Here is a 23,404-nt window from a genome sequence, read left to right on the forward strand (position 1 = left end):
AAGCAGTTGGAATTGCTGTGTGCCTGTTTCTGTGATTAGGAATAACCAGCAGAAACCTCATGTAGGACTTCAGTGGATGGAAGCATTGGACCTATGATGTGTTGAATCATTAAGTCCAGCCCCACCTGTAAGCTGGTTAGCTATTGCTTCTGTTGTGTTATCCTGTGTGTTTCTACAAACAGAACAACAAAAAACACATTGAGATGTCTGTAAGGCCTTGTTTGTGATGGCTGTCACCTGCCTCTGAGACTATAGCTGTCCCTGTTCTTGACCAGCACTGGATCTCCACCAGCTATGCCTAGTGCATGTTGCCTAGGCTTTTGGAGGGCTCAGATCCAGCAGCTGGAAGAGGCTGCTTAGAGGAAGTGGGCTGTGTCTGGATGAGAACTAACTCTGACTGGGGCTGCTCCTGTCTGACCTGAGTGCAACTAGGTAAAGGTTTCTTTGTGAGGAAGTCCTCAGGGAGTTAGGGTACCTATTATCAACCACAAGAATGTAGAAAACACTTATCATTCTTATTGCTTTTCAGGTTTAATTTCTATAATGCAATCATAAAGCATTCTTGCCCTGTATTGATTTTCTTTTTTTTCCTCTCCTTCCTAAAACATACGAGCTACTTGCTACCTACATTACTGTTTCAGCCCACCCGTATTTGAACAGATCACTAATGTATTTTAGAAACCAATTTGTCTTCACCACCTGGTTGCTTTGTTTTTGTTTTCTTTTTTTCCCCTTGCTTTTCTCTTGAAAGAAAGCTAAGAGCTGGTTGTTGGTGCTCCTCATTGGCTCTCTGTTCTGTGGAGGTCAACCTTAACAGGGAATCTGGCACGCGTTGGCTCCTAATTCTGTGCATTAGTATGGGCCTGAGTCCCCCTGCTGACTGATGGGTGGTGCCACACGGCTGTTAAGGAGTGATGCGTTGTAATGGAAGCAGGACCTGAGCGTGGGATTTTGTGAAGCGCCCTGAGAGCAGGCTCTTAGCTTTGGCTGTGTTGCACATGATGAGCTCCTCATTCCCAGGAAACAATTCTTAAAAGGAGAGAAGTGGATGGGAAGGTAGTGAACAGACAGACCTGGAAGCAAAGGGCAGGAGGGAGCAGGAGACAGCTTTCTGTGCCATCTGCAAGGTAAGTGTTCAGTAAGGGGGAACAGGGTGAGGTAAGACTTCAGGCTCTTATACTGGGCTTTTCACCTTATGGACAAAATAGGAAAAACTGCTGCGGTAGAGGTAGTGTGGCACATCATGTGTCATGTTAATGTGTGGGGCTCCACCTATTTCTAGCACTGTAGGATTTATGCTGTACTTGCTACTGGATTTCTGAGAAATGGAACAGACTTTATGCTGTGATTTTTCTTTTGTCAGCCCTCCAGATCCAGCAAACACGTGCGTGGCTCTGTGCACCTGGGCCATGTGCCTGCATATGGTGAATCATGCAGGTGGGCAGCACCAGCACAGACCCAGTGCTCCGACTTGTGGCACCTACACTGGAGCTTAGTTTGTCCTTCATGGCAAAGCTGTGGGCCAGATCCTGCATGCTGGGATGATGTGAGCCTTATGCTTTCTGAATCACCGTGTTGGGTATGGGATTGTTCTGTTCATTTGCTTTTATACACCTGATATAAACCCATCTACCTCTGATGCTGGAGGAAAGCGGGCTGTACACCTGATAGTGCTGTCCTCAGCTGCTCGTGAAAGTCAGCGCTGCTTTGTTTGGGTTTCGCTCCTGTGTTTCCCAAAGCGTGAGGACTGTCTCAGCCCCTGATGGACTCCTGGCACGCCGCGGCGCTTCAGAGAGTGGTGGAAGGCCTCCCCTCGGCGCCCCTGGAAGAACGCGCAGCAACGAAGCGTTCCGCTCAGGGGTGCTCCGTGCTAGCGGGGCCCGGGCCGGGCCGGGGCTGGACGGCGCGGGACGGGTTAAGGCGGCGCGGGGCGGGCGGCTCCGGGCGGCGGGCGCGGCTCCGGAGGCTGCCGGTGAGTTCCAGCGGAGCCGCGGCACCGGGCAGGGCCCCGGCACCCCGCCGGGCCGGGGGGCGGGCGGGTCGCGGAGACGGAGAGCGGAGCCCGGCGGCGATGGAAGAGCTGTGCTTCAGGCTGGATCAGCTTCAGGATCTGTGAACTTCGCTTCTCGTTGCGAGGTAGAGCGGCGCTTTTTGCAGTCTTATCAACTGTTGACGCCGCAGTGCTCGCCGTCCTTTGCTGCGAGCGGGACCGAGCGGCTCAGGGCTGCCAGAGGGGCGCAGCCCGGCCCGCACATGCTGCGGCCGTCCCGTGCGCGCGGGCTGTGACACGGTGTGGCGGCAGCGGGAGACCCGCGCACTCGTGTGGCTCCGCAGGTGTCACCTGGCTTTGCCCACCTCTACATGTGTACGCGCGTCGTGTCCCGCTGAGGCACTGGCAGTAGGTATGACACACGGATGTTTGCCGTGTTCTCTGAAGTTATTTGTAAGGTATGGTCTCGAGCTATGTGATGCTGTGAGAAATTCGTGAATGTTATTTTGCATGGCAGCTTCCAATCGTTCTTGCATCAAGGAAAAAAAATGCTCAAACTTGTACCTTTGCATTTCTACCTTTTGTGTAAGCGCACATCAGTCTGTTCTCCCTTCTGCAAAGTGAGCCCAGAAAAGGGCGATTCCCGTTACAGGCTGGTGATGTGCATTGCTGTAGTTTGCTCATTTGAGCACATGTGGTTTCTTGCATGTTCTTGTGGTCTTCTGAGAGGTCTAGCAGAAAGCACAACTGCAAGTGAGTTATATGGTGGAAAAACTCAATTTCACTGAGTTTATCTGTGTGCTGAAAATGAACTAAAATGAAAGAAGCACAATCAGAAAATATGTGTCTTTTATCTCAAGTAAAGCTGGCGGATGCATTTAGCTCTTTGCAGAATGGCAGGCTGCAGCTTCAGGACAGCTGAGCCGGCTGGGTCCTCTTCTGACCACTAACCTCTTGAAAGCACCCTCTGGCATAGCCCTTATACTATTGGATAACAAAACATAATCTCTGAAGTACTAGATATCATAGAGAATATATCCCACAGAGGCAGTTGGTCTTCAAGATTCACATCTCCAGATGAATTCCACTTGTTTTTAAAGCAATTAGGTCCACTTCCATGTGCCTGGCAGGTATGTCTCAGAGCCTACCATCCCTACTGCTTCCAGCAATGTGTGTGCTTGCAAACCAGGCTCTGAATCCATTACCAGGTCAGATACAGGCAGGTGCCTTTTTCTAATCAGCGGTGGACTGAGAATTAAAAATGAAAGCTCATTTGATGGTGAATGTGCTGAAAGGGTTTGCGTGCCCAGCGTTTGAGTTCTATGTGTTGGGCTACAGAAATGGATCTGGATGGTGGGAAAGGTCTAGAGAAATGGCCCGCTTTGTTTAGAAGCAGAGCAGGTATTTTCTAGGAGCATGTTTCACATTGTAAAGGCTATTTGAACAGTTTTTAAATACTTTAAGTACTGTGTCTGTTTCCGCATTATAGGATGACCTGCCAGCTCCTTCCAGAACCACACTTAAAGGAGACTTTAAATGAAAGCTTTGCAGTGAAGTTTTTAGTTTGGACTCCATATATAGATCTAGTAAACCATAATTTCAGAGAGTCTTAAATTACCGAAGTCTGAAGTCTAAACCTGTGGTAACTAGTGAGTTACTTGGTAGCTGTCCCTAACAACCGCTTGTAGGGATCAGAGCTTTAAAAGACCTTAGCGGTGGGGTAGCTGTTCTGGAGGAGTGCCAGGAGCAGGATGCTGAGCTTTGCTGGGACTCATGTAGGTGCCCTCACACTTCTCAGCCTGGCTGTCCTCACAGCTGGCAGCGGCTTCCAGGGCACCAGTGCTGCTGCAGGCACGCACAGGGTGACACTGCTGTGTGCAGTAGTGATTTCCAGCCTCTTATCAGTCTGTGTGTATAAAGCACTGTGGACCATGGCTGGCGGTACTACTTCCTGTCCTTGCAATTTAAATATTTATTTTTGAGGTCCTAAAGTTGTGGTACGTTTAATGCTTTACTTAAGACTCTTGTTTATACTCTGCATCCTGCAAACAACAATAAGGCTGTTGGATAACTAATGAAGCCTTAAGTTTTTCTATCACTTAACAAGTCATCAAACATAGAAGTCATTCAAAGAGAAATTATTTATATGTCTCAAAAATGTAACGTGCCTACAGAATTGTCTTGGCTTCCCTCATCCCACCCCATCCTGCTTTCATCCAAACTATGATGCCATCAAAATGGGCTGTTCCTGTATGTGATGAGAATCCTGGTGGAAGTCTGAGCATTTCCATCAGGTTAACATTATGGAGATGAAGCAGGCTTGGAGTGGAAATGGATGTGGCACTCTGTTCTCCTTATCTTGGTCTTCAGCTCCCTTTAGAATAATACGGTAATGCTGCTTGTGTATGCTCCATCTGAGTTTGCAGTCAATTATCTGAAGTTACGAAGAAAAAAAGCCAACCACAGCCAGAAATGGGTTTCTGTGGTAATAAGTAAGTTCTCCATATTCAACAGCGTACTCATTAAGCTTTATAACTTTATAGTAAGATTTTCCCGTCTTCTAGAGCTGCATTAAAAAAGAGTGGATTTTAAAATTGTATTCTTAGTGCCTTGAGAAGTGGGCAGTGTGGCATGCTGTTCCAAGTACAGGCAGTGCCCACAGAATTTCCTTAATAAACCAAACTTAAAATGGTTACTTCTGAGATAATTTGTCTCTGTAAAATCTGCCAAATGAGCATTGGCTTCCACCGCATCCTCTAATGGTACCAGATAAAAAGTCTTTGGTTTGGAGTCTGAGGTGCTCACAGATAACATTATGTTCCATGTGCATCACAAACTGACTCAACTAAGAATGGGGATTTAAGGAAAAACTTCATTTTCGTCCGTTTCTCTAACCTGATTTTTATATAATAGCAATTAGCTTTTAAAGACAATTCAGAGTGAAGTGAGAGCTTACCTCACCGGATTCCTGCTTACAGTTACATATTAACGTTGTTGGCTTGGGTTGTGTTACACACCCTTTTCAGCACTGGCATTTCTTTCTTTTTAAGCTGAGGTAACATGAATGGGTTTCTTGGGTTACCGTGCAATCATTTGGCTGTGTTGTTTCCCTCCATGGCCATGCATGTGTTCAGGGCGTGGAGTGGAACACGGAAATGCTTCCCTTACTGGGCTGGTGAACTGGTACTGCTGCTGCATGTGGCCTGCCTGCCTTCTTCCTTCCCTGCGGAGCTGCTCAGGAGGAGCTTCTTGGCGGCTGGAGAAACAGAAGCATGGGGGTGACAGCTGGCCAGAACCAGAGGAGATCTGAGGTGTCCCTGTCTGCCTACGGGGCAGAAGTGCTGCTTGCAGGGTGGTCTGCAGGCACCCACCCCCTCCTGGGCTAGTGCTGCTGCAGGGCCATCTGCTGCCTGTGGGATTTCTGTTTTAACTTCTCCTGCACAGGATGTGCAGATGGGCGGCTGCTGCAGCGTGGTGTTTTCCTGAAGCAACAGACTGGGTGTAGGACCCAGAGCTGTTTGCCTCCTTGCTCTGCCTGCAGTGCCTGCTACACATGTATGTCAGTGTGACAAGCCCTGTGTGCCCGAGCTGTTCTATGATTGGTCCCAAGGCACCTGCCAGGGCTCTGTGCTGCCATGCTGCACTGGGCCACTCTGCCCTCCTGCCCTGCTGTGGCCTGGAGTATGCCTTGCCTGCTCTTTGCAGCCTGTCTGCTCCTGTCCTGCTGCTCACACAGCAGTGGGGCAGCAGCCCCCCCCCATCCCCAGCTGATGCCAGCTTTGCCATGAGGTTATGGCAAATGCCTTGAAACAACATTGCTTTTAATGGACAGGAAAGGCAGGGAAGCAGTGGTGTGCACTGTGAATTACTCCGTGGCTTTCAGATGAAGTTTTAGGATGACCTCTTGAAAGTCTCTGACTAAAATGCTGTTTGAGTTTTCCTTCAGAACTGGCTGTGTTAATGATGAGAAGCTGATGAGAAGGCCAAGTTAATTTTGGATCAAAGTGAGACAAAAAGAGATTTCAATCACAATTTGAATGCATGGTTTGGTAACTTTCTTGAAAATAACTAGTTCTCCAGTAGAACAACTCTTAGAGTTTGTTGACTGGCAACCAGCTGAAGCTTTTGTCTGAGCCATTATCCAGGCAAGGGTTTATTTTAGTAACCCTTTGTTTAAGTAGTTAGTATGATCCCATAGACTCATGGCAGTTCTTGAGAATGTGAGGGATACATTCTGACTTGATACAAGTTGCACTTGCATAGAGAAATGTGGAACCAGCTCAGATATGCAAGCTGTCTTTCAGCCAACAGAGCGGAAGATGCCCTGGAAAGGGGAGCATTCAAAATGTATGCTTTTTACATTTGCAAACAGTTCAAACAAAACGAATCTTTTGATATTTTTAGAGCAGATAACTTCTCCCACTCAAAGCATATGCTTACTTGGAGCACTAGAGGAAAACTTACTTCAGAATCTGTTAGCTCCTGATATTTGTAGCCACAGTTAGTTGAACTGAACTCATTAAATAGACTGAGGAAAAGAACATTTTTGACAAGGGTACGCTTCTGGCACTGTTGAAGTTTTGATGTCTTCGTTTTCAGGTGACTTGCTGTAAGCAAATAGAGTAGCCCATCTGTAGAATATACAGTATATAGCTACTATATATTGACTGACTAATATCGTAATTTATTTAGAGTTTCTGGAGATCTATGTGGAGGTCTGTAAAACTATGAGTGGCACAGAGGAGATGAATGGAGATTGTTTACCGCCCTTTCCCATAAAAGCTGCAAGTATCAAGCTGGTGAAAGCTACTTCCAAAATAAAAGGTCTAGCTGTTCTTCTACTGCTTCAGTGTTTATTAATTTTATAACTTGGACAGACAATATTATGCCTGATTTTTCAATTATTTCTTTAAAAATAATTATTAGACATTTTAGATTTTTGTTTATTATTTATTAAGTTTATTTTTCTTCTTAAGTTTAGATCTGCCCTAATTAAGAAAAAGATCTCCAATTTGGCTGCAGAAGAGACGACCAGGAGAATCAAGTCCTGCAATGTGTTAACCTCTGCTACCCTGGGAAATATGGGATATCCCCTCATATGTGATGCATCACCAGTGAGGATACAGCTGCCCTGAGGCCAGCCTGGTTCTGCTGTGAGGACACAGGAGTGAAATGGAGGTGTGATATACCCACGCTCTGGATCGACACTGGAGTGACGAGCGCTCTGCGTGCATAGGCTGGTACAGGTAGCCCAGTGCTCTGCAGCACTGGAATGCACACAGGCTCCTGTTCAGCTCCCGCTTGGATGCTGCCTCTGTCTGGACATCTCCAGAGTCAGCTCTGAGACATCAGCTGGATGCTGTTCTGCTCCTGCTGCCTTAGCTCAACATCACAAGGCAGTGCTTCCAAAGTCATTCGTCGTTTGAGCTGTGCTGTGTGACAGTGAGTGTATTGTGATTATTTTAGTGAAGTACTGATGAGTGTTTTTTATTCCTTTTTTGGGGGGAACTGTTTCAAATGAGGCTGGCATCTCAATAATCTGTAGTATTTAGAATTAAAGTTCAGAGTTGATATTACAGATTTCTTTAAGCTCATTCCCCAGATAAGATGCAAAAATATGTCTGCAGATCTCTTTACTCTCCTGTCACTTGCAAGCAAGAGATCCACTTCTTGAGATGATTACACAGTAAGATGCATGTTCAGAAAACCTTCCCTGTAATTTTCACAGATTTTTTTTTTCCCTACTGCTCTTGCCCAAAATGCTAGTTCTATACGCAGGCACTTGGGTTGTTCCGCAGAAGCTCCCTGCCAGCCTCAGTAAGTCCTTCTCTGCCTCGATGGGTGAGCCCGGAGCCGCCTGCACTGGGCAGGGCTCCCAGCTCCAGTGGCTGTTGTCTGCAGCTGCCTGGGGACTTCTGGTCACTTACAGATATAATTGCAGCTTGTTCTGAGTAGCTTCTGAGTGAAAATGTGGAATTTACTGACTGCTCAACTCTACCGTGCTGCTTTGAGCAGGGCGAGGTAGGCATGGAGCTCTATGTGACTGCTGATGGTGGATGTGAGTTGCAGAAACCCCTTTATTTTTAGATGAAGAGTTCTCTGTAATATTTCAGTGCAGGGGATGATTTACTTGCTTCCTTCCGCTTCTTATCCTTAAACATCTGTTCTTACTTCTGGCTATCTACTTGAATTTGATGCTTTAAATAAGAGACTCTTTTATAAAATAAGTGGTTGAGGGTGACAAAGTAGAAACCAATGCCAAGTAGCTGGCCTTCCTGCAGACTACGAGGTGTAGGGTGGAAACCAGAAGGGGTGAGGATCCAGTTCAGACAAATAAAGTATTCAAAAAAATGTTCAGTTTGCTGCAAATATTAATTGTGGAAAGTGATTTAATATTAGATGATGTAAATACTGGAGGAGAGAAATAGCCAATGTAGCATAACTTAAATAACAGAGGACAATTATAACTCAAAGTATTTTTAATATGAATGTGAACTGTTAGCCAGCCTGTTGGGGGTTGCTTAATTTGCTTCTCAGTCACTATAGAGATGAAATATAACTGCTAGTCCATTATTAGCCTGTGGTTACCTAAGTGAACCTGATCTTTATCTGTATTCAGAATTAGTCACAGAAGGCAGCCTATGCCTGCCTTACAGCTCTGTCTGTGCCCGTTTTATCTGTTATTTTTCCCTCTTTTTGGCCCTGCTAAGCCTTCTGCTCTGTTCCACGTGACACCCCGAGGCTCCTGAGGAGGCTTATGGATCTAGCACAGTGCTTCCCCCAGCAGCACTGCATCCCTGTGGCTCCTGTCCTTGGGAGCTGCTCTGTGTGGTGTCTGCTGTGACCAGCGGTTGGGTTCCTGGGTTTGGTAAACCTTATATAGGATCTGTTAGTGAAGTCATTGCTGAAACACTTATTCAGATCCTGACAGCAAATGTGAAGCCTAGTGAAGATCAGACACATATTCTCACCCGGCTGCACAGCCTTTGCTCTGCAAGAGCAGCCACTGCCTATGTAAATCAGTTTGAGCTCCTTTTGGTTTGCAAAAAATGCAGACAGATTGCCCAGGCAGCTGGCATTAACCTCACTGGAGAAGCTGAAGTGTTCTGTCGTCTGGAAACCAGACCTCCCCCTCCATCATGTTCTGTAGTCCAGTGTCCAAAACAGTGCTGAGTGAGTGTAAGAGAACAGCCCCGTGCTAGTGCTGTGCTGGGGTGTTCTGTGTCCTGCGTAGGGAACTGCGTTTTGGGTCTGAAGATAATTGGTGGGTGTGTGTGTTGCTCACAGGGCTTTGGGTTGACGGCCCAATAAAATCTGTGGCTTCAGTGCAGTCAAACATATGCAGTATTTCTTTCCCATTTCTGCACATTTACTTAAATCTAGTAGCAGTAAATAACTGGCATGTGCTCCGAATATATATGCCTTTAGCATTTTATATACATATGTTATTATGTTCATTAATATATAATGGGAAAAAAAGATGTTTCCAGTAATAGGCTTTTCATTGTTTTACCAGTAAAATGGAAGAGTTATGATTTATGCTCCTCTGTCCTGACTGGATACACTGAGAAATGGAAATAATGATGGGGTTGTGGCTCAAACGTGGGATTTCACAGTCAGAAGGGCCTGGCTGTTGCTCAGATTTTCTTTTTGACCTCCAGGAAGTTATTTTTAACCTCTTTACTTCCATGCTGCTGCCTGCCCAGTGTGACTGTTAGAGCAAGGGGACTGGTGGGGGCTTGTAAGCAAGGAAGACTTTGGAAAATTCCTAGTTCATCATAGCATCATGTATTGCAATCCTTTGGTGGACAAATATCTCCTGCACTAAATTGTACAGTGTGAATGTTTCTCTTGAGGCCTGCAAACATATGCCTTCTCATACCCCTTCCTTTCTCCCCAAAAGAAGACTGTTAGTTACAGTGATCCAAGCAAGGACTGATAGTTAATTTTAATTTTTTTCTTTTTTCCCTTCCACCCTTCCTAGGATGCAGGGTCTGTAATCCAGGATGAATGAATGCTACTATGATAAGCGTATGGACTTCTTTTATAATAAGACAAACACTCACACAGCAGATGAGTGGACAGGGCCAACACTTATTGGTGTTCTGTGTTTTGGGACATTTTTCTGCCTCTTCATTTTCATTTCGAATTCATTGGTAATAGCAGCCGTGGTCAAGAACAAGAGGTTTCATTTTCCATTTTACTATCTGTTGGCCAACTTAGCTGCTGCGGACTTTTTCGCTGGGATTGCCTATGTCTTCTTGATGTTCAACACTGGCCCTGTGTCTAAGACATTAACTGTTAACCGCTGGTTTCTGCGTCAGGGTCTTCTGGATACAAGCCTGACGGCTTCCCTTGTGAATCTCCTCGTCATAGCGGTTGAGCGGCACATGTCGATCATGCGGATGAAGATCCACAGTAATCTCACAAAGAAGAGGGTCACCTTCTTAATTATATCGATTTGGGCCATTGCCATTTTTATGGGTGCTGTTCCTACCTTGGGTTGGAACTGCCTCTGTGACATTTCCGCCTGCTCTTCCCTGGCACCTATTTACAGTAGAAGTTACTTGGTATTCTGGAGTGTCCTAAACCTTGTTGTTTTCTTCATTATGGTGGTGGTTTACATAAGAATCTACATGTATGTCCAGCGGAAAACTAATGTCTTGTCATCGCACACTAGTGGATCTATTAGCCGTAGGAGGACCCCTGTGAAGCTTATGAAGACTGTCATGACTCTCTTAGGTAAGAGGCAACCGACCATGTAGCCAATCAGTTTGTACAAACAAACAAAATAAGAACTCACCAGACTTGTAAGCTCTGAAGTTGGTTAGCCTTCTGTCCAACTTAAACTGTGAAACAAATGTTGCATGAAACAGAAACCTGAAGTAGAGGGCCAGTCAACTCCTAGAAGATAAGTGTCTCTGTTTGGTAAATGCTCGGGCTGCTCGGCTGCAGGCAGCTTCTTACAAAACACAAATTATCCATTCTTTGTTGGTGGGGAGGGTGAGTTGCAACATAGCTGTGGAGGAAGGCTTAGGAAGGCTCACTGCTACCCAGAAAAATACTTTTCAAAAAATGTTCTTTTATATCTGCACAAGGTTCTGAATCCTCTTGGCTGTTTCCTAAATTTACTAGCTATTCTGCCTGCAAATGCACCTTCCCTGGGGATAGAAGAGGATGCTTGGTGGATCTGTAACTTTCTCCTGCCAGAGATTTGCTTTGTAAGAGGAAAATTCACCCTCATCATGAGATTTTACCTAGATTCTGCCCTAAGGACGCTCTGTTAAGCAGCTCAGTCCACTGCAGCTAGTTGTGATACAGCTGCTTTTCAAATAAATTAGAGGGGCCCAGATTGGATGGCTTTTTTGTTGGAAGAAAATGCTGGCTGGAGTGATTAATTTTGCCAAAGAAGACTTCAATCTGAGTGAGATGTTATGTAAAAACAGACAGATTTCACTCAAGTATGGCTTGTGTAGTTCACCATGGTGGAACTGGGTGGTCACTGTCTCAGGTGGTGGAGACTCTGAGGCCATGAATACGGCTTTAGTTCTGATGTTATACAAGCCAGTGTAAGACAGGTGGAATTTCAGGGGAAGTTGTTGTCCATATGTACATGGGAAACAGCTATGTGCTGCTACATTGGTTCTGACTTGCATCTCACTTGGCTGTGCTCCTTCAGGAGCAAGAGTAGAGATGTTTCTGATAAAATTTCACCCAGGCCTTCTGCTGTGCTTCATGCTGCAAGCTACTACCATCTCCCCTTTGCACTGACAAACCTCAGTTTTACCAGTCTTTTCCATTTTTGAGGTTGGATAGATGGTCCTTAAGACGAAGAAGGAAAGCAGAGATATTTATTTGTAATCATTCTTTAGTGAAGGCAATTGCTGTAATGTTGTATAAAGCAAAGCTGGAGGGAGCTGAGTAGAATCTAGGAATAACTCTATTAGACCTTAGTGCCAGTTTGTGTTTGCCCGGCAGAGCAAAGAGGTCTTTGTGCTGGGAGGAAGGCAATTGAGCTGGTACAGGCAGGGAGAGTGAGTGGTGTGGAGAGCACCTATACGATTAAGTCCAAAGACCAGAACAAAGCCCTCTGGGTGTGATTATTTACACTTGTTTCTTGAGGCAGTATGAATCCATTCCTGCTCCTTCTTAGGCATTCAGGAAAGAAATAACCTACTTCAAAGTTTGTGTCCTTCCTTTCAAGTTCTTTCTTTCTTTTGCTGGGGAGAAGGGGCCTTAGGGTTGATTTCAAGATTAACATCAGCTTTTTCTAACTTCTAGAATGCCTCCTAAGCCACCAGATTAAACTATGATTCAGGCAAAGCATCTGGTGGTATAGCTTGCTGGGACAGGCAAATTTAACTTAAAAAGCCTGAGTGCTGCTCTGTAGCTCATCATTTTTACTTTGCCAATCAGAAACAAAATCAAAACAGGGCTTGCTTCCATAGAAGTCAAATGAATGTATGTATCATCTACCCCAAACTCCAGTGTCAGAGAGAATGTCTCTCAGCATTTGCCTTCATACCAATTCTACAAATGTTAGCTCTGTGAGGCTTTTTATAAATTATTATTTCTAGGAATAAGAATTTCTTAGAACAGCTCGAATATGCATTCCTGGCCTAGTCATCCAAGCGTGCTATGCAAAAGGCATTAGAAACTGGATAGCCATGTTTTCTGGGCTTTCTGATTACCAAAAGAGCCCGCAAGTGACCATTCTGATGCTTTTAAAGCTATTCTTATATCCACTGATGCAACAACATATAGCTACATGCAGCATGTGGATCTGGGGTTTTCAGCTCAAGGCAGTTAATTTCAGTGGCTTGCTCTTAAACGTCTGAAGATGCTTTGCAGTAAAAGCATGATATAGTCTTAGCTAAAAGCAATTCCAGGAAGCTCTGTTGCTGGAGGAAGTGTGATGAGAACCACTACACTTGCTAACATGCCCTCTTGGTGTCATGGCAGCTTCAGGACAAAATCCTGCCGCCATGCATGTTGCGTGCAGCTGGGTGCTGCTGGCATGCTCTCCTCCCCAGGGAAGGAGGTGGAGGCAAGGCATCACTTCCAAAACATCACTGTCTTTTATGGTTGGAGTTCTCCCATGGTTCTGCAGTTAGGAGCTGGGGAGCCTGTGTTTCAGTTTAACTTTCTGGGTGCATGGTGATCTCAGCTGCAGACAGTTCTTTGCACTACATTTTGAGCTTGCATAACTCCTTCAGGGGACCTGAACTGAGGTCCATATTGTATCTCCTTTTGCCATAGCCCCTGTGATCCATCACAGGATAGAAGCAGCAGTAATGACATTCCTTTGGTATGCTAAACTGTGGGATGATACCCGATTGGAACTGGGAAACCTAGCAAAAGGGGCTAAAATCCTCACCCTTGCCTTAGTACTGGCTGAGAGTGCAGCTGTGGCTTAGAGGAAAGGCAGAGGCAGGTGTGCATGATGTCCAGGTGGGGTGTGTGCAGCTGTTCGTCTGAACTTGGCAGTGACGTTCCTGCTGAAATAGCCGCCTTGAGACAGATGACTTTCAGTTCTAGTGAATGTATAGTTTAATTGGTAACATGCTGTTTTAACTTGTGTGCACATGTGGCAAGGGCAACTGGAAGCTGCTGCGTTGGTGGTTGTTTTTTCTTTTTTCCTTCTTAGCCTTGGCACACAAAAAAGCAGCTTTCATGTGGGGAGTTTTATGGCAAAGCGTCAGTAGCGCTTCCAGGTACACAGGAATTCATTCATTTTTAAGTATAGATGATGTAATCTACAAGGAAGTCCATGTTTCCAAACTAGTGGAAAATCCTCACATTGACCTTGAGGCTCTGTGATACCTCATCTTCCCTAATCCAGCGCAAAGTCTCAGAATGGTTCTGGTTCATGCTGCAGCCAGGCTTTGTTTCGTGTCACGCTCTGAATTTCAGAGTCCCAGAAAATAAGTTATTTTTGAAGTGTGGATCTTTGTCAGGGAGAGGAGCTGCTATGAGATGAAAAGTCTGCAAAGAAAACTGCCAGAGGGACAAAAGAAAGGCTTATATTTTTGAATAACTATGGCTCCCCCTGAAAGGTCTGTGGTTAAAAATAGCAAAATCCTAGAAAGGCTGTAAGTCTGTCTGTGCCTTGCTTTCATTGGTGCTTTGCTGTGAGTAGGATGTGAATCACTTGGGTTATATCCCTGCAGAATAAAATGTATTTTGGGTGGAGTTGAAGTAGGAGCCCCAGCGCTGTCACTGTATTCCCCTCTGTACCCATCCTTGGCCATGTGTTGGGTGCAGACTCCCAGAAGGGGGAATTAAAGCTCTGTAAGCTGTGCTCTGGATAGCAGGGAGGTGTCTGCAGACGTCATCTCCCCTTACTTTTGCCTTTGCAACATTGATAGGTATCCCGCATTGTATCCTGGGAATTCATGGACTTAAGCATTCTGAGCTCAACATTTGTCTGAAGGAGGGATTTCTCCGTGACTTCTGTTAAACGTGGCTTTGGGGTCTGTTTCTTTTCCTGCTGACTTTCAGGAAAGCAGCGCTGCGTGTTACATGCTTTGGTACTGTAAAAGGAATGCAGGTGGTCAGAATGCTTTCTGTGCTTGTTCAGGGAAGAGCTTGCTGCCACATTAATTTCTGCATGGAGCAGGCGTGTTTGCCAACAAGTTTGCCCATGACCCTTGGTGGCCTGTGAAAGCACCATGTCCAAATGCTTGCTGAGACTCTTATGTAGTCATTCTGGTCTGGGTGGTCCAGTTCCAGTGCTGGTTGCAGTGGGTGGGATTTGCCCTTAGCCTCAGGACAGTAAATCAGTGCAATGTTTGCTCCACTGCAGACTGTAAGACTTAGTGTCACTGCTGCTTATTCAGCATGGTGGGGCTAAACCAGAGCGTAGTGTGGGGACTGACCAGAGAAGTGCGTTGTGGTGGCAGCCTGCTGCTCTTGGTGCCAGCGGTGCCGGAGGAATGTTACTGATGCTGACCATTAACTCTAAGCTAACACTATGAAACTGGTACTTAGCATCACAAACATCTTGGCACAGCAGAATAGAAAATGCATTTTCTGAAGGAGGTGGTCTCTTGCCTTTGCGTTCTGCATAGTACTTCTAGGAATACAGTAAACTCGTTGATTGCACTTCACCTGGACTCCTTGTGAAGCTCTTCATAAGAAGAGGAATAACTCCAGGAGGATCATTTTGCATCTAGATATGTACTGTGTTGCCCTGGATACAGTGCTCAGCACCCAGTTATAACACGAGTTTGTTTTACATGCTGTTATATGGCCTGCCCTTCAGATGGGTGCAGTGCCCACCAAATTCCTGGCTGGGGGCTGTTTGTGTTGCTGTGCAAGCAGATGCTGTGCAGGATGAGCACTGGATGCCAGAGGTGCTTCTGGGCCAGGTCCTGCCAATAGCTGGGCTGCCCTGAGGGCTGGGCACAGCTGGGGCATGGGAAAATCAGAAGTCTCCTGGAAACGAGCAGGACCAAAATGGCCAAACAGATAATGAGAATCCCAGGAGAGCTTCTTAGCATGTAGCTGCTATCATCCTTATGTGTTTCATTATTTTTTAAAGCCCAAAAAAGGGCTGTTATGTAAATGATTGGAATTTCCTCAGTATGATGTTTGAAATGAGCTTTCACACAGAGTTGTAATTTTCTATTTCAGTATGTCAGGCAGTAATTGTGGCTTGTGCTAAGTTAGCATTACCGTGGTAGGGCTGAGCTCTCTGTGGGCTCCCAGGCGAGGACCTGGGAGCTGGTGGTGCTGCAGGAAGAGAAGGGGCTGTGCTGGGACCTCTCCTGGGTCTGGGACTGGGCTGTTCCCCCTCCAGCCTCACCCGCATGTGGGGGCAACCCTGCTGCTTCAGAGCTGGTCTTTTGTCATCTTGTTCCACCACTCTCATTTTTGTTCATCTTCACTAACTCATCCATTATTTTTTCTCTATTCTCCCTTACAAGTGGTGGCAGAGAGAGGCCTCTGGCTACCTTCCAGCATACAAGAGAGAAATGGAGAGAGGACATCTTCTCTGTTCAGAGTGCTAGCTGTTATCTCCAGAGGTCTCTTTTTATCTAGCAGAGTGGATGCATCGCTGTTGTGAGGACCTTTCCCCAATTCTGTTCAGGCTGGGGCTGCCAGGAGCTAGATGCTCTCTCCCTGCAAGCTCCTTCGAGCCATGTGCTCAGGGCCTGGCAGAGAAGCAGTAGTAGATGCGATTTTGCTACTGAAATTATTTTGTCCACTCCTGTTTTTATCATTTCTCTGTAAATTTTTGGCAAACACATAGCTTCATAAGATGTAAAAAGAAATGCCCTAGCAGTCTGAAGTGATTTTGTTGTTGTTGTCGTTTTTGTTTTCCTTTCTCTCTCTCCTATATTTCTAGGTGCATTTGTTGTCTGCTGGACTCCTGGCCTGGTCGTCTTGCTGCTCGATGGCCTGAACTGCACCAACTGTGGGATTCAGAATGTGAAAAGGTGGTTTCTTCTCCTGGCCCTGCTGAACTCTGTCATGAATCCAGTAATTTATTCCTACAAGGATGATGAGATGTGGGGTACCATGAAGAGGATGCTTTGTTGCTCCTCGGATGATAAGAACCAGGAGAGACGCTCATCGCGAATTCCCTCAACTGTGCTTGGCAGGAGCACGGACACCACAGGGCAGTACGTTGAAGATGGCATTATTCAAGGGACAATTTGTGGAAAAGGAGATCTTAGTGAAAAGGGCAACTCCTGAGTGATTCAAGGGACTGACTTGGCTGAGAACAGGAGGGGGAAGGGAGAAGTTTTGTAAGAGCAGATTGACTGGCAAAGCTAGTAAACAATATATCCACTTCGTTCCAGAGCCTCAACTCCAGTGTTAACAAAAGTTCTTACAAATAATTGCCTGATGGAAAAACACTTTGTAATGAAGAAAACTTTCTGTGCTGCAGTCTTTCTCTTTTTTTTTTTTCTTTTCCTTTTTCTTTTCAGGTACCAGAAATTATTTTTGTGTGACTGGAGTAAGTACATCTGCGAAACTTCTTTGTGCATGGAAACAAAATGTAAATAACATAGTGAGACCCTTCAGTGCATGGCATTCACGCTTTGAAAGGTTTCTTGAGGAGGGCTGTAGGCTGGGCTGGACAGAATTGTGGCCTGTTTGCTTTCACTGTTTACAAAGTTCATGAAATAGCTCATACTTACCTTCTCTCTTACTCCTCTTACTTTCAAGATAGGTAGTTTGGTGGTTTATTAAAGCTGTGCCAGAAACCCAGCCATGATGGGAAGACCAAATACCTGTGCGTGTGTATATTCAAGTCAACCATAAATCGTCAGGATTTGACATTACAAAAAGCACAAGAGTGAATACTACTCCCACACAGGCGTGAGTGCTGCAAGGAGACATACTGCACACTTTGCTGCTGTCACGTAGGCAGCTGTGGAGGGTGGACTAACAGCAAAGCAGCATGGCTGGGTTCATTATGCTCACTTCTTACTTACCAGATAATATCAAATGGGTGGCTCACCCCTTTTTGTAACTGCTGTGCCACCGAGGGAAATGATACCTGAAACCCTGTGGTAAGAGGGCAAACTTTTAAGGGCTGTTTAACTAATATATGTTACACATAGGCTCCATTAAGCTATTTAAAACAAAAATTGAAGAAGAAAAATCTTGAAAACAACATAATCCCTACAGGATTACAAAGTGATCCAGACAGGGTCATGCAATCAATTCATATTTAGCCTCTGATTTACAAGCAGTTCTTCCTGGAAGATGCTTGAGGAATGAAGAGCCATGAGAAAATGAGCAATGAAGGGTTTTCAGCATTGTGACTGATTGTGTCCAGTGTGGATGCGTGCAAAGCTCTAGGGTAATGTTTTTAAATAGTAAACTTATCGTTTAATAATTGGAACATGAATTTCTCGGTGCTGTAATATAACAGGAGCTACCTGTGTTGTCCTAGAGAAGACCTGATCTTTGGTATTAAATCAGGCAACCACTTCATTTGGAAGTTTTGACCACCTGAAATTGTTAGAGAACATCAAGAGCATGTTGTATGAGTTTAAAAGATAACCAGTTGGTATGGTTTGGGCAAACTCTTGGCACAACTTGCATGCAGGCATCTGGATTGTGCTGGCCAAAGCAGAACCAGTGCCTGGCTTAAAGGTCAAGCTGCAGTTCTGTAGAAGGCACTGGGGGATTTCTCAGCAGGCCTAGGCTTACAAACACAGCAAGCCCTTGTTCAGGGAGCTCCCCTGTAACACAAGTTAGCTAGAAGGGGTATGGCCTAACATTTCAAGGTAAATGCTGTATTTATGAGTAATGCTGCAACAGTTTACATGTGTGTGTTTGTTTGTTTTTGCCATTATAATGCAATGTTCCTGTGCAATTACTACTTCATTAGTTTGGTGTTGTGCTTTCTAGAGCCAGTGACATTGCAAAGGGATATCATGAAAATGTTTGTCTCTAGAGCTACCTGCAGTGCACGGTTTTTGCTAGCTAGGCTGAAACTCAGTATACAAAGCTAATGGAAAATAAAATGCCATTTAAAAATAAAACACTTGTTTTGTTTCCTATTTCAATGGTGATTGAAAATTGCCTGGCACCATGAAAATGACGGTGGGGAAACCTTGTTTTTATTCTCAGATACGGGTTTTAGTTTGAATAAGATTGGCTAGTGTTGCCAGTAAGTGTAGCAGTGTAATGATTAGCTGAGTTGGGGCCCGAAGAGAACTTGCATGAAGACCTGGGCCATGTGCAGCTATGGAGAAAATACTAGATTTCTCCTGTAGAACTTGGGATTTGGGCTGCAAATGTAAACCACATATGGATGATCTTTCCAGGTAAGCAGGAAAAAGTGCATCCTGTAAAGGTAAAGGGCTGCACTGATTGTAGAGCAGCTTGCAAGGTGGACTCTTGGTGTGGATGAAAGGCTGAGTGGTATTAACCGTAGCTCTGGCACAAGTAGAAAGACTTGAGGCCTGCGCTTCTATTCTTTGTGTTTTCTCATTTAAAAAACAAAACCAACCAAAAATACTTTTCCCTGCTCCCCCCACATCCCTAAATAAATAAATAAACTGATGCTTTGTGAACAACAGTTTGTACTGTGGCATGCCTTCTATTTTGGCGTGATTCTTCCTTGTAGAGCTACTCCCTTACCCTCCATTACTGTAAGTTATGCTGGGGCAAGGTCAGAACAAGAAACTGATCTTGCATCAAACTTTCCTACAAAGAGACTGTATAGTGTTTCCTATATTAAACTGTCTAAACATCCAGTTACTCAAATAGCAGGGAATTTCTTTTTAATTCTATAAACATTTATTGGAAGGGTTTGTCTTAAGGAAAACACTAAAGCACTATTTGTAGTTGAGTAAGGAGGATAAAATGCAAGCAGCAGTTGGAGAAGGCATGTTATGTGGAGTTTCCCCGTTGTCTGAAAAGTAATATCCCCCAAAGGTTTCATATTCCTTGGTGTTGCACATCTTCTCCTACACAAGGCCAAGTAGCTATAAGGCTTTGCATCTTCCTGGTAATGCTGGAGTCTTGAAAGTTGCTGTACTGGTGTAAGTACTGAGCAGTAAACACATTAAATTTCTAATTTAATGCATTTACAGTGATTACAGTTTGAAAACCTGCACGTTATCTTCTCCTGTACTGTCTCCCAGCTGCTTGTCTCCCAAACCATATTTGATCTTCCATGGGTTTTCCCAGGGGTGTGGTCTGTCCTCTCTGGTCAGCTCTCATGTAAAGCATGCATGGTCATAATTGTTAGAGGTGCTTTTCAGAGAATTATTATTAAAAGCTCCAACAATGGGGTTTTATTTAACCTGGAAGAGTTTTTGGATCATTCTGGATAAGCTGCTCAAGAGGCCATTGCTCAGTAACTGTGTGTATGACAGACAGAGCTCTCATATCTACACTGTTGCTGACACTGAGGCGGTATGGATGAGCTACCTAGCTGGGAGGGCAGTTGGGCTGGCTCTCCAGCCTGGTTCTACCTCTGCTTCCGGGGCTGCTTTACCACAGCTCTGTCTCCCTCAGTGTGCGGTGTTTGGAAGTCAGAGGCAGGTGTTGGTGGGATGGCAGTAGAGGTTGAACATTGTCACCAATACATGTAATACATGTTGTTTCCATGTGACAGATGGCAGCAGAGGGGCAGTCTGACATGGAAGTGTGGATGAAGCGAATCTGTGTCATTAAATTCTTCTGTGCCAAAAAAATGGTGCCCATTGATCTTCATTGTCACTTGCTGAACACTGATGGAGACTAAAGAGTGGATGTGAGCACAGTGGGGCAGTGGGTGGTGCGTTTCAGCTGTGGCAATGGTAGGTCACCTCTGGAGGTGCAGATTGTTACAAGTACAGCATGCAGGCTCTTGTTCATTGCCGGTGAAAATGCACCACTCATGGTAGCGACTATGTTGAAAGCAGTGTTTTTAGGGTGAGAATTCTCTCTATCGAACCGTGTTATTTTGTTCTTTGTATCAGTTGTAGCTTCCATGGAAGCAAATGGGATGCATTGCTTTCAGAGTGACCTATGTATACTTTTTATGCTCTTTCCCTACAGTTCTGGCTATTGGCTGCTATCCTAAAAAGGATGCGCTGTGAGTGAGACCCTGGTCTTGCCTAGAGAAACCGCTGCTTGTAAAATGAGGCACCAAATTGAAAATATATGGACAATCTGAAAAGAGGAAAGTAGACAAATTGCATTATCTATCTTAGCTTGTAATGATAATTCTTAAATCACATGAAAGAAGTGATTCCACTTTCCCCCTTGCGCCCACTCCCTCCTTATGCCTATTTGTGAGGCCAGATGGTGAACTGTAGTGGGTAACCAATCTAGCTGAAAAACAGCTTTGGGTCATGTAGGCTGTTAGTAACTAGAGAAGACTTGCTACTACCTAGAAGCTGAATGATTTCATTTGTTTGTTATGTATGGTCACAAAGACGATTTGGTTACTAGAATTTTTTGTAAAACAGTCATCCTCGGATGCTATGCTTTGCTTCTGTCAGGAAAGACAAAAAGAGGAGGGGGGAAAATCCATCTTGAAACAAAGAATTAGGTCATGCTGGGCTTCCCAGCCCCCTCCTCCTCAAAGTCTTTTGGAAGATAGGGAATTCAGACACTTCTGTGCTTTGAGCCATTCTTCAAAACACCTAGCTTATCTTTCAAGTAGTAATTGGTCCCCAGGCTTCTTTTATACATATTTTTATAATATGAGGGTGTTTTTTGTCTGCAGCAGGCAGAAGCATCTGTTTCCTTCCTACCTATTTAGAAATTCTCTTTTGCAGCCTGTAGGTATGCTATTTTGGATTGTCTTGGATATGCATCTAAGTGCATTTATCCTGTGCATATTGAAATAAATTCATTTTCAAAATAACCAGTGCCATATTCAGCACACAGCTGTGTTAAGAACAGTTTATTTCTGAACTAAATTTCAATAATTTCTCCACTTGTGTGCTTAGGGCTCTAATGCACCACCCTGTGAGAAAATCAATGCGCACAATAAGAAAAGAACAAATCACTAATTAATCTGTTCTCACTCGTGGCTGTAATTTAATGTTAGCTTCATTGAAACCATAGACAAACATATCTCCTCTAAAAATACTCCTCTGTCCTTCTGTAGGCCAAGACTAAGTCAGCCTGCTTATCTACTCTGATCTCTCTACTTTCTCTCACTGGCTTTGACATACATGAAAATAAGGAGGTTGTGTTTCTGAGCACAAGCAATTAGTTGGGATTCTGGTAGGTGATCTCCTGCGTTCATGCTTCTCATCTAGGGAGGTCATTTTGCTTTCTTCATAAACCTCCTGTGGAAGAATATTAGATAGTGGCCTGGAAGAGCTGGTGCTCTCACCCCATATTGCATTTTGTACATGTAATGGTTCAGAATATGGATCTACTCCCTTGACGTGAGGTCTTTGTCTTGACCCCAAATGTTAATACTCTCCTGCATAGGCTAGATTCTTACAGTACCATGCAGTTAGTCTCATCTCCATCTTCCACAGATATTTATGCAAACAAATATTTGTCTCTAATTAGGTCTCTGTTAGAAGTATGTTCATAATGGATGTCAAAATGTTGGGGAGTAAAAGGCTTGACCTCCAGAGATCGAAATGTTATTAATGCTTAAATGATTCTATTCAAATTCCGGTTAATGCATCAGTTGTTATGAATGTCAGTGTGTTTGTTTGTACAGTGCACTTGGTGATACAGGGCTATCATTTTTCCCACAGGTATAAATGAGTTAATTTAATTAGAAATGTATGGGTTTGTGTCTATAAGAATAAAGGGTCTGTAGACTGTGAACTTGCAACTACTAATATGTGTGCTTAGCTGTCATTTTTACATAGTTGTTTTGCTTTCAGGAGACATTTCTTGTGAAAGGAGCCAAGCATGTGTCAGCATTCATGAGATCAAGATGTTAATGTCTGGTTTCAGGCTGCAAGTTTCTGCTATAGGACAAATGTTCCCATTGCACTGGTGGTACCAGCAGGCACAGGAAAGGCAGAGTGATGGAAGGCTGGAATGGTCTATAAGCTAATCCCCCCAGACACAATTGCTGATTTTAAAGAGGAAACATTTGGGCCTATAAACCAGAGATTTGCAGTGTTGGATTATGTCCAAAATTTGACCTACGCCATTTTGTCCCATTTTCTCCCATATAATCTCTTAGCAGTATCCATGTAATTTTTTTGTGTTCTGCTTTGTTCTTCAAAGCACACATTAAACCACTCTTTTATCTAAACAGATAAATTCCTGCAGCACTGGATGCTAGAGCAACCCTCCAATTTCACAGACCAGGGAGCCACAAGAAGAAATAGATACGGTTGAGCAGACATTTTTGTGTTGGGTTTTTGCAAGGTCAGAAACTGACAATAAGAGCAAAAAAGCCTAATGTTTACATATGTTCGTTAGATGCTGGTGAATGGTAAATACTTCAGCTAAATAAAAGTAGACCCTGTGCTCATTATTGTTTTTTGTAATTAAAATGTAAATTGGGAGCCCCTCTTGAGCTTCACCCCTGCTGCTTCATGGCACCCCTTATCAGCCCCTCATTACTGAACATCTGCTCACTATTTTCTCACCCAGTCAATGCCAGGAAAATACTGGAATCAGCCATCTTCATCCCAAAACACAGCCAGCAAAATTAAGGATTTGTTGAGGTGAAGTGGCTCAGCCACCTTTCTGTGCATTAGGAGGACCATGATCTGTGGTCCCCCTAAAGGTGATTTGTGCAGAGATGGACATCTAAGTGCCATCTACAAACTTCTTCTTTACTGAGTTATTGAAGCACCTTATAACCCTGTCAATAACTGTCAAACAGGAATTAATTCCATGTCCATTTCTTTTATACTAGGGAGGACACCGGAGGTTCATCATCCCTCAGCAAGGTATTTGGGCTGGCATCCCCTCTGGTTCAACTTTAAAGGAATAGCGAGACATGATATCTCAATATCAAAAGGT

At 44.5% G+C, this 23,404-nt stretch overlaps 1 protein-coding gene across 5 annotated transcripts; it reads left to right on the forward strand.

Moving 5' to 3' along the window:
* The first annotated feature begins 1,978 nt into the window (after positions 1-1,978).
* LPAR3 (lysophosphatidic acid receptor 3) lies at positions 1,979-18,513 on the forward strand. Of its 5 annotated transcripts, none has more exons than XM_021382744.1 (4): positions 1,979-2,136; positions 6,967-7,432; positions 9,975-10,732; positions 16,341-18,513. In XM_021382744.1, the coding sequence occupies exons 3-4, from the start codon at positions 9,997-9,999 to the stop codon at positions 16,688-16,690; spliced, it is 1,086 nt and encodes a 361-aa protein (XP_021238419.1). In that variant the 5' UTR covers positions 1,979-2,136; positions 6,967-7,432; positions 9,975-9,996; the 3' UTR covers positions 16,691-18,513. The 5 variants fall into 5 exon arrangements, with proteins under 5 accessions (XP_021238419.1, XP_021238418.1, XP_021238422.1 ...); XM_021382743.1 differs by having other exon boundaries at positions 6,972-7,432; XM_021382747.1 differs by lacking the exon at positions 1,979-2,136 and adding an exon at positions 2,148-2,402.
* Positions 18,514-23,404: the final 4,891 nt, after the last annotated feature.

This window comes from Numida meleagris, unplaced genomic scaffold (assembly GCF_002078875.1).
Source record: "Numida meleagris isolate 19003 breed g44 Domestic line unplaced genomic scaffold, NumMel1.0 unplaced_Scaffold286, whole genome shotgun sequence".
Lineage (NCBI taxonomy): Eukaryota > Metazoa > Chordata > Aves > Galliformes > Numididae > Numida > Numida meleagris.

Coding starts and splice junctions, on each gene's coding strand:
- LPAR3 (XM_021382744.1), top strand. CDS start 9,997: ATGAATGAATGCTACTATGATAAGCGTATGGACTTCTTTTATAATAAG. Junction 10,733..16,340: donor GACTGTCATGACTCTCTTAG/GTAAGAGGCAAC, acceptor CTATATTTCTAG/GTGCATTTGTTGTCTGCTGG.